Here is an 11,817-nt window from a genome sequence, read left to right as displayed (position 1 = left end):
AAAATAATAATTAGTACTACTAAGTCTTTTTTAAAGGGGGAACCAAAAAACATCCATGTGGGACCCAATTAAAATGATTGTGTGCTACGTGCTTATGGAAAGCCAGCTACACATGCACACGTGGCGGGTTCTGGGTGAATCGTGAGGTTTTGACTAGATCATGATTGGATGTTGAATGTTGGTGTTTAACATGAGAATTGGAGAATGTAACATGTAATTTGACCAAAGTTGAAGAAGATAAGATACAGTTGGCGCTTAATGTTGAAAAATACATTAAAATAATTATGGTGATTGGGAAGAATGTGGGGACCAACGATGAGATGGGAGTTCGATATTGGCAATCTTGTGTTTGACTATTTTAGCAATCGTGATTGACATAACCTAAGGTCTTATTTCTTAAATTAACATTCATAGAATCATAGTAACGATAATATTATCCTCAATTAGGATGGTTCTACATAATTTGTAAACTCGTTTTATTTGGATTTATTTTATTTATTAACTAGATTTTAGCCTGTGCGAATGTGCGATACACGAATTTTATTAAATTGTCAAGTCTAAATAAAACTCTTATACGAAGTACATATGAACGTACTTGTTATATTTTATATATTATATTAGATTAGTTTTTGATTTTGAATTGAATTTCATTTTAGATTTATTTTTTAATTAGTTTGATTTTGGATGAAGTTGTATATGTGTAATATTAGTAATTAATTAATTAATAAAAATATTTACGCGGCACCTAATTATTATCTACGTGGCACTCGACTTTTTTAATTCAAAAATAATTTGGAAATCTTATTTTTCATTGGCCGAAACCATTAGATTTCCTATGTGGCACTCTAATATTGGATTAGTGTTTGATTTTGGATTGAATTTTATTTTAGATTAGTGTTTGATTTTGGATGAATTTTATTTAGATTTATTTTTTAATTATTTGAGTGTTTGATTTTGGAAGAAATTGTATATATTAGTAATTAATTAATTATTTGATTTTGGATGAATTATATTAGATTAGAGTGTTGATAAATGCATTAATTATAACTATAACTTGTTTGTCACGTTTTTATAACTAACTAGTGTGTGGCCCGGGCGATGCCCCGGTTGCTACATTGAATAACTAAAGTTTTAGATTTTTCTTGAGCTCAATATTTGACCAAAATACTTGTATTCTCTAGAATGAAAAATATCCGTTAATTTCGTCAACTACACAGGCACGCTAAGTCATTTATCATGGCAAGTAAGTTTTCAATCATATCATCTTACAATTTGTATAATTTATTTTCTCGTGGAATTAAGTGCGTCAAATTAATACACACCAAATTAGATATATATGCAGCTATGTAAGACAATCCTATAGTTGATTCTTATGAGACTTATGACATCAGGTTTCTTCATGGTTGTCATAATGCTTTAATTTTTTTTCCTTTTCAAAATAGTCCATAGAAATTAAAAAGTCACATAAAATTTATTTGTTTTAGATTTCATGTGAACATTTATTTATAAATTAATGTGAAGAGATAACCACAATTGGTGGTTGGTTAAGATGGTAATGAGAATTATCATCCAAACTGGAGGTCTAGTGTTCGAATCTCATTGTATTGATTTTTGGTTGTCCATTACATAATACATGGTGAATGGATGATGTGGCGTGAGAAGAGTACTACGTGACACATATACATTTTCCACAACGCCTTTTAATATATTAGTATAGATTTCTTACCATTTAGTTATAATCTTAAATCAAATAGTTACGTATTCTGATTTAAAGTTATATATGTGTTACTATTATTTTTAATATTATTTTTATTATTAGTTATACTCTCTAATCAAATCATTGTATTTTCTAATCAGATAATCTAATATATATATATATATATATATAGGCATATTTGCTGAAATATTAGAGCGCCACCTAGGATTACTAATGGTTTCGGCCAATGAAAAATAAGATCTATAATTTATATTTGAATTAAAAAAAATCGAGTGTCACGTAGATAATTAATTAGGTGCCACGTAGATATTTAAGTTAATTAATTAATTACTAATATATACAATTCCATCCAAAATCAAACGCTCTAATAATTAAAATATAAATCTAAAATAAAATTAAATCAAAAATCAAACACTAATCTAAAATAAAATTCAACCCAAAATCAAACATTAATCCAACATTAGAGCGCCACGTAGGAAATCTAATGGTTCCGGCTAATGAAAAATAAGACTTCAAAATTATTTTTGAATTAAAAAGTCGAATGCCACGTAGATAAATAATTAGGTGCCACGTATCAATCCAAAATCAAACATTAATCCAATGTTAGAGCGGCACGTAGGAAATCTAATGGTTTCGGCCAATGAAAAATAAGACTTCAAAATTATTTTTGAATTAAAAAGTCGAATGCCACGTAGATAAATAATTAGGTGCCACGTATCAATCCAAAATCAATATTAATCCAATATTAAAGCGCCACGTAGGAAATCCAATGGTTTCGGCCAATGAAAAATCAGACTTCAAAATTATTTTTGAATTAAAAAGTCGAATGCCACGTAGATAAATAATTAGGTGCCACGTAGATATTTTTATTAATTAATTATTAATATTTCTTATATACAATTTCATCCAAAATCAAACACTATAATAATTAAAAAGTAAATCTAAAATGAAATTTAATCCAAAAAAAAAAAAACCAATCTAATCTAATTATAAAATATAGAAGTTGATATATATAGGAGTTTTATTTTAACGTAACAATTTAATAGAAACCGTGCATCGCACGGGCTAAAATCTAGTTATTTTCTTTAATGTTGATATCTAATGGTATGTGTATTTCGTTCTCATAGAATACCGGCCTACTCCAATGACTTACATTGGCAATCTATTTAACTAAAAGGAAAAAATTTCTTGAAATTTCTTACACTTCTTCTAAAGATTTACATTAAATTTAAGATTTAAAAGTGATAGAAAATTAGAAATATCAAAGGCAGATTTAATAAGTGCTCATAGAGTTATTGTTAGAGCAACTTCAATGGTAAGTTAATTGTCAAATTAGTTTGACATGCCACATAAGCTTTTAAGGTAGTTTTCTTTCTAGCTAGTTCGTGGCCAATGACAACGTAATTTGTCAAACTAGCTTGATATTTAATTGTGTTTCACTTTTCCATTTTCTTCAAACTAGTTTATCAAAATTACTCCAATAGTAAGCTAATAACTTGAGACTTTTACAAATTACAAACATGTCTCTTTTGACAAATATCAAAGTTATTCTTAAAAATAAAACACATACTGGAGTAGAACTTTGGGTTGGTTTTTCCAATTAGGAAAAAAAAAACTTTTGGGTTGTCTCTGGAGTCAAAAGCCAAACATCATGAATCCAAAGTAATCAAAATGTCCTTTGTGAATAAGCAATCCAATTTGTTGCTTTCAGGCCCTATATATATCACCTTTAAATATTGAAGATTTCCTCGCCTTACAAAGTTGCTATGTGCCTATGTACGGAGGTCCTTTTGTTGGGGCTAATTTGGTTGAAATTCTAATACATAGAAAGTTTTATTCCTAAGAAGTGAAGAGCAAAGAGGTTGTTTGGTTGACATGTTCATAGGAAGTGTAAAACTTCCTAAGAAGTTTTACTTCCCCTAAAACGGGGGAAGTTACTTACCTAGTCCTCCCTAGCTAAGTATAACTTTCTATGGGAATTCTAACTTCCTACGATCAACCAAACAAAAATACTCTATTCCTAAGAAGTTAAAATATAAGAGAATTGAAAATACAAGGGAAATATAACTTCTCAAGTGCTCACCTTGCTTTTGACAATTTTCTACAATATTTTATTTGTTTCAGAGAAAGATATATTGCATATGTGTTCTTTGGTTATTATGGGTATAATCATCCACCAAAGACCAAAGTTTTGGATTAGTATTGTTAATTGATTGTGCAATATTTTATACATAAAAAGTGGAAATTTGTAGAGCTCCTCCTACATAAAAAGTACTTTTGGCGGATCCATACCTTTTTTTTTTTTTTTTTTGGGTTGTCGCATGAAGATGAAAAAGAATGATTCAACATGCTAAAGTGTACAATCATTACAAAGTATATTTTGGTAACTGCTTTCATATAAAATTCTATTGAACTAGTACCATAAATAATATTTTCTATCTTAGATTTGGATTCACGTATTTAAATTCTACTGGACAAAATAAATTCTTATTTACAAGTGGTATATAATATAATAAAATTGTACATCGATATAAAAGGTTATCTATTTTTTAGTGATAAATTTTTTCATTTTAATAAGATTATATTCAAAATCACTAATAATGTATAAAGATAACTATTTAACCATTTAAAATGTTTATCCATCATTTTTTTTTCTTGAAATAAAAGTTAATAAATACATATTAAAAGTTACGAAAAACATAGGTAAAAGTTACGAAAAATTGGGTAAAAGTTATTACGGTATACTATAAATTTATTGTAAACTTTATACGAGCAAGACCTTTTAACTGAACAATTATTATAAAACTAGCTTCTGAGCCCGTTCAGAGAACGGACGGTTGTATAGTGGTTATTTAGTCTATCCACTACAAATTATGGATTATTAGAGACGGAATTTGAGACGAAATTTGAGACGAAAACTATAATCATCTCAAACTTGAGACGGATTACTAAAATTTCATCTCTAAATTAAAATTGAGATGGGATTGTATATATAGATTCAAAAATTTCGTCTCAAATTTGTAATGGACTTGCCAAAATTCCGTCTCAATTTTTTTTGAGACGCTCTCTATAGAGACGCCCCATTTCGGTCTCAAATCCGTCTCCAATCATCATTTTGAGACGGATTTGGACTATTTAGAGACGAAACTCATCGTCTCTATAAAATGATTTTTTTGTAGTGATCTTTTTAAGTTCTAAAATTATTGAGCTTGTGATTTTAGAGAGAATATATGATTTAAATAAAGGTAAATTTTGAAAGTTTAAAGAATACATAAATTAAATAGTGTATTAATATTGAGAGCTAATCGGGGAGATGGAGTGAAAAATGTTGAATGAATAGATTGGTGAATAGATGTAGTATGAGGAAGATGGAGTGAGGCCCTGTTCTTTTGGACATTTTTGCAGTTCCATTCAGTTCAGTTCAGTTCAGCTCCATTAAGTTTAGTTTAGTTCAGTTCAGTTCAGTTCACTCCATTAAGTTCAGTTCAGTTCAGTTCAGTTCAGCTTCATTCAGTTCAATTCAGTTCAGTTCAAAAGAACGGATTCATCTTTCTTTGTAATTATTTTTATTCTTGATATTGCAATTAAAATTAAAATTTATTACTTATATATATAATAATAATTTTATTATCGTTATTATTACTTAAATATTACTATTATTATATTAATATTATATGTAATTATATTTATTAATAAATAATTATGATTATTTTAGTTATTATTTATTATTATGAGTATTGTTATAAATATTAACATTATATTTATGATTTATTATTAATTATTAATTATTAATTATTAGTTATTAGTTATTAGTTATTAATTATTGATTATTAATTATTTTATTATTTTATTATTTCATTATTTCATTATTTTATTATTTTATTATTTATTATTTATAATTTATTATTTATTATTTATTATTTATTATTTATTATTTATTATTTATTATTTATTATTTATTATTATTATTTATTATTTATTATTATTATTTATTATTTATTATTTATTATTTATTATTTATTATTATTATTATTATTATTTATTATTTATTATTTATTATTTATTATTTATTATTTATTATTATTATATTATTTATTATTTATTATTTATTATTTATTATTATTATTTATTATTTATTATTTATTATTTATTATTTATTACTACGTATTTATTATTTATTATTTATTATTTATTATTTATTATTTATCATTTATTATTTATCATTTATTATTTATTATTTATTATTTATTATTTATTATTTATTATTTGTTATTTGTTATTTATTATTTATCATTTATTATTTATTATTTATTATTTATTATTTATTATTTATTATTTATTATTTATTATTTGTTATTTGTTATTTATTATTTATTATTTATTATTTATTATTTATTATTTATTATTTATTATTTATTATTTATTATTTATTATTTATTATTTATTATTTATTATTTATTATTTATTATTTATTATTTATTATTTACTATTCATTCAGTTTAGTTCAGTTCAATTCAGTTCAGCTCCATTCAGTTCAGTTCAGTTCAGTTCAGTTCAGTTCAGCTCTATTAAGTTCAATTTAGTTCAGTTCAGTTCATTTCAGCCCAGTTCAGTGCAGTTCAGCTCCATTAAGTTCAGTTCAGTTAAGTTCAGTTCAGTTCAGTTCAGTTCAGCCAAATAAAGTTCAGAAGAATAGGGCCTGAAAGGGGCGAAGGGAAGAATAGATGACACGTGTCATCTAATCAAATGTGTTGACACATGTTATCTAATCAAATGTGTTTTCCCTTTTTAAATACTAGGTATAGATACTCTCATCCGTTCACAAATAAGTTTTTTGTTAGGTTAAGAAACGCACACATGAAACTATTAAAGAAATAAAGATTTTGGTGGACATCCCAAACAGGAAAACAAGAAGAATAATCGTGGATTAACGGGGTAGAGCATAATGATTTTAAATAAAACTATACTATAATGAACAATTCTTGGATTACGAGAAACAAATCATTTTGTTAGGTTTAGTTTTGATTTGGCCATAACAGAGTAAATTTCCCTCAACAGGTTTCTGTAGTTGAATATATATAGTACCAGGTAACAGAATCTGAAGGAAGTTTCTGATAAAGAAAATGGAGGAGTATTTACTTTGTTCAGACTGAAAGAATAACTAGTAATTTCACCACTCGCAGTCTCAGTTATAAGTTACAATTCACGGCTTCTTGGCCGTACCGGAATTTCTACGACATAGTCGAACAAGATGTGCAAACACAGAAACACTGATACTGATTACTGATGTTTTGAATATGATGTACAATTACAATATGCTCAGCTCGTAAGGTACTGACCTACTGTACTGCCGAAGAAAAGGGGAAAAGAAGAAAAATAAAATGTAATAATATCCAACCAAAATGAATGGAGCTATAATATTAAGAAGATGATGGGATAAGTGACTACAACAGCGTCATGGATAAGGCAGCACTGCGGAGTTTTACACCATCACTATCCCACCTGGACTCTGGGGAAGTCGCTCCAGCAACAAATGCCTACATAAACATAAACATAAACATAAACATAAACATCATATTATCAACTTCTGTCCTTAAATGATTCCAACAAGTATACCCATTTACAGACGATGAAGAAGCTTTTGTAATGACTACAATATAGAAAGATCTACACCAATACTTTTCAAGACACATCAAGTATACTGTTCCTTATTTGTGACTCAAAGCATAGAGTTCTACAGTTTAGAACCAGAAAAATACCTTCCCGCCACTAACGGCAGCTACAAGTGCAACACGCTGTTCATCTCTGCCAAACTCGTAGAAATAATATGTCCTGGTCGACATGAGATACAACAAATTAACATCAGACAAACAGTTACTCTAGTCAGGGAAGAGTCAAAAACTATCTTGATACTTCTAAAACAATACTTTCAAAAGTCTCAAATGACAAATAATGTGCACTAGACAAGTAGATGATCCAATCCAACAAGAGACCAATAGCTATTCCAAGAGAACTCATTTGCTTACTGTGTAAATCAAAATGCCAAGCCATTAACTCACCAAGAGAATATTTTTTTCTGTCTTTACCTAGTTAAGGAATAAGCTACTTTTCAGATATTATAGTGTTTTCTTCATGTAGCCATGAAAAGGAAAAGAAAGTAAAGGATACATTATTATTTGGCTTTATTAAGTACTCTGTATCCGTATTAACTGAAACATCAATTTGCTAAATCATTACCTGAAACCTTCATCTTCTTTAATTTTAATAGTCCGTGCAGAGTACAGCGATGATCCACCTGTCATGACACCAGACAAAAGCTAAAGAACAATCTAAAACAAGTCATCAAACAAATCAGGAAGCTGTAAACCAGCAAAACAACATCAAGCAACAGCTGCATGTCTGACATGAATTAACAAAATGATTAGTTATTCCCCATTCTGTTTTGAAAAGAAAGGAGGGGAACCATACCTGGAATAAAGATCTTTGCTGCTTCTTTCAGAGAGCCTAAATCAGTAATATCCTGAGCCTGTAGTTTTAAGAAAATGATTATCAAGAGAGTTATACATTCCATAGGAGAGAAAACAGGCGATAAAAGGATCAATATTACAATACAAATGAGGTTAGAGAAGCTTGAAAAAAGCTAGCTATAATTCTATAAAGTTGGTGGTCACATATGATTCTCAAAGTCAAAGACATAGAAAGAGGACCCAATGGGTGATCCAGCAGCTTAGTATAGTAGTAAATGCCAGCTTTGAAGAGGTGGATGCACATAGTTAATTGTTAACATGAATGCAGAACACAAACATCTACGAGAGAATCAAGCCTGAATTGCAGAACTTGAAACAGACAGAAACATGAATGTAGCCATACTCTATGACGGAAGTATGAAGTCATAGTAGAGATCAACAAAAGACGGTATTGTTCTTCAAGCAAACTAAGTCTTTTTTATAGCTATCTAGTTAGACAATATGTGACATAAATGAAGTAAAATAAGACACGAACCTCTAGAAAGGTGATTTTCAGCGAGTTGGATGGCTTGATAATAACACTCACTACCTCATACCTGTATCATGCACAAGAATTTAGTATTCCTAGCAAGTAATAAGCTTGAAGACAGAATTAGAACTAATATCAAATCAAAAGTGAATTTGAATGCTGTTTCCCCTCAGTGCAATTACAAAGCGAAACTGACAACGCTCTTTTACAGAGTTACTATACTTATTGGTGTCTCAAATCATATATAATGATGGACATCAAAGTGATTGATATTGCCAAATAGGCAAAGACTAAAACTCAAATGCAGAAAGGAGGAACAAAAACACTATGTTTACCCATCAGGAGAAGCAAAACGTGCTGCAAATGTCTTTGTCTTTGCCTTATCTCCATAAAGGGACAACCCAGCATTAAAATCCTGAAGAAGAAACATGGAATGTAATCCATAAGAAACTTATCCAACTTGGACAAGCATAGAATGAACACAAAACTGATTTCCAATTTCCATCATTCAATGACTTAAGCAACAGATTAGGAGGGTAGTTCTCAAAGATATGCATCATTATAAAGTTAGATATTGTCAAATAGGGATTCTGCTTCCATCATTGAATTTCTACATTTGACCCACAACAAACCCAACTTAAGGGTGACACAACCTGTTTGCTACATGGTTAAAATAAAAGGCAACTGGTTCACTGCAGAAATTTTTAAACCGGATTCGCATCCCCTCTCCTCCATTTCCATAGAGTCCTAGCCTCCCATAAGGGAATAGAGTTGAATGAGAAAGACAATAAAGTGCTTTGCTGCTAACCCTCCGTTTGGTCCTACTTCTGCTTCATTTTGTTACTAAAAGGAGGAGGAAACTCAATACCAAATGTTTGGCAATCCTTGGTAGAGCTTATATATGATTTCCTGCTGAACCTGGTAAACGAACAAATAGGGGGATCCAGGAACAAAAATGGAAAAAAGTAAACTTGATTTCCTTTGAAATACATTTTCCATGAAATTAAAATGTGGTTCAATGACACAAACACAACCTTAGTCACAATGCAAAAGAGTATTCATCACAAAGATTATAAAAATATTGACATTCAAGCTGAGAGAAAGCATTAACTACGGTTAAAGGATCGCTAACATGAGAAACACCATTTAGGACTCTAGGTAACAAAACTTTCTTAAAGGATCATACTCCTTTTGCACCTGCTACACTTATTAGGGTTACCCTTTGGCAATACAAGCCAATATCAAAGAACAGTTTGTCGCCAGTATGCATTGGACATACTCCAAAGTTCCAAACAACTGAGCAACTCCATTCCTTACTTGAGTTATATGCTTCAGTCTCTATCAAAATTACCTGGTTTACTCGAAGTGTCGAATGAAGATCGAAATTAGCATGGAATCCTATCAATTGCTATCGAATTTGAAGTGTTCAAGAGCCTTATATCGCATAAAGCTTCCGCCTCAAGGTAGTTTGAGTAGTGTACAACCAACCACTCCTCTAATCTTTTAATTCATCACACCAAATTCTCCTTTCCCACCCCATGTGCATTCTACACCAGTCCATCTCCATCCAAAATGATTTGCCTATCAAAAGGACAATTCTAGGCACTAACCTCGTATGTCTAGCTATACGAAGATAACTATTCGCATTAAATGTATAATTTCACATTCCCTTGATCATTTCCATTTCTTGGGTTTAAACTTAATTACTGTCTTTCTGCTAAACATCATAAGTTTCAACCTTTTAAGTACCGTCTAGCTTGAGAAAGCTAAAGTTAAAATCCGATAATGATCAATCTCACACACATGAACATAAAATGGCCAACTCAACAATACCACTGATTCTAGTACAGATTGATCAGTATCGAATATTAACACAGACTTCCTCATTATGCCAAAGACAACTAGTTCATCCACTCAACAACACAGCAAATAATTACCCTACACAACGCTATTAAAACCCATGAAACATAACTACATTGCAACAGAACATCATTCCACAATTACAATCACAAATGAATAATAATATTACAAAATCATCTGGGTTTCCCAATTAAGACCCTCTTTACATAAAATTGAGCAGATTTTATGTCAAAAATCACAAGAATTGTTAAAAAAGTTGAAGAAATTGCAAATACATTAAAAAATCCAAACCTCAGGCTCCATAACATCTACAAATTCAGGAGGAATACGGATAGAAAACCCAGCTCCAAAAAACTGAAACCATGATTTCGTGTTTAAAATGGCCGAAAGAATAGATTTTGATGAAGAAACAGCTTCAGTTGCAGAAATGGGAGTTGGGATTTCGAGGATTAGAGAAGCAATGCAAAGAGAGAGTGATTGAAAGAGGAAATCTCTCTTATTGGAGGTTAAAGAGAGAGTTTTGGGGTTGGAGGAGAGAGAAAATTGTGAAGAAGAAATGGGTTTTGGGGTTTGAGGAGGTTTAGGTTGTGGGTGGTGGACAGAGGAAGGGAGGAGAACTGCCATGAGAGTGTGAAGATAGCAGCCATTGCCAGAAGAATGGTGTTTAGATAATGTGGGATAACGTTTATAGTCATTACTTAATTAGTTAGTTATGCAATTAATCTTCTACATTACTGGCGATGAGACATTAACGGCTCATTCGTTAGTCAGTTATAAATAGTGTCAATTTTTTTCCTTTGAAAGAAAAGATACAGTAAAAGTTAGGATAGTTTTCTCTCAGTTTTCTCTCAAGACTATATCCTAACTTATCTAAAGATATAAAATAAGAAAATTTACTATCTATGTATGGATCAATTTCTAGGTGCGTCTGTATGCGATGACCTAAGACGGCAACATAATCAGTTGCGCGATTAGCTTCCTTATAAACATGGCGGGAATAAATATTGTCGAAATGATTTAGTAGTTGTTTGACATCATTCATTAATACTTGTATCTTCCACGGGCATTGCGTTTGTCCCTGCAAAATATTTATGATTCGAAAGTGAATTATTATTCATGTTAACATCCAATGAATCAAGATGTGTTCGCATATTACATTCTGTAAAGATCCTAAAAGCTCGACTGTATATTCACGCCGGTGAGACAGGAGATTGTCTGAAAATGTGAGCATTACGTGTTTTCCA

The 11,817-nt window shown here is 30.1% G+C and overlaps 1 protein-coding gene across 1 annotated transcript; it reads right to left on the bottom strand.

The window, feature by feature from the left end:
* Positions 1 to 6,971: 6,971 nt before the first annotated feature.
* Positions 6,972 to 11,238, bottom strand: LOC110780898 (uncharacterized). The gene is made up of 7 exons (XM_021985194.2): positions 10,865 to 11,238; positions 9,049 to 9,128; positions 8,720 to 8,780; positions 8,186 to 8,243; positions 7,955 to 8,012; positions 7,477 to 7,549; positions 6,972 to 7,254 (listed from the first exon to the last, which is right to left on the bottom strand). Exons 1-7 carry the CDS (start codon positions 11,195 to 11,197, stop codon positions 7,162 to 7,164), a joined length of 756 nt encoding a protein of 251 aa, XP_021840886.1. The 5' UTR covers positions 11,198 to 11,238; the 3' UTR covers positions 6,972 to 7,161.
* Between the last annotated feature and the right edge of the window lie 579 nt (positions 11,239 to 11,817).

Source organism: Spinacia oleracea, chromosome 4 (genome assembly GCF_020520425.1).
Source record: "Spinacia oleracea cultivar Varoflay chromosome 4, BTI_SOV_V1, whole genome shotgun sequence".
NCBI lineage: Eukaryota > Viridiplantae > Streptophyta > Magnoliopsida > Caryophyllales > Amaranthaceae > Spinacia > Spinacia oleracea.
Note: the sequence above shows the minus strand (reverse complement) of the source record. Positions and strands in the feature narration are given on the sequence as shown.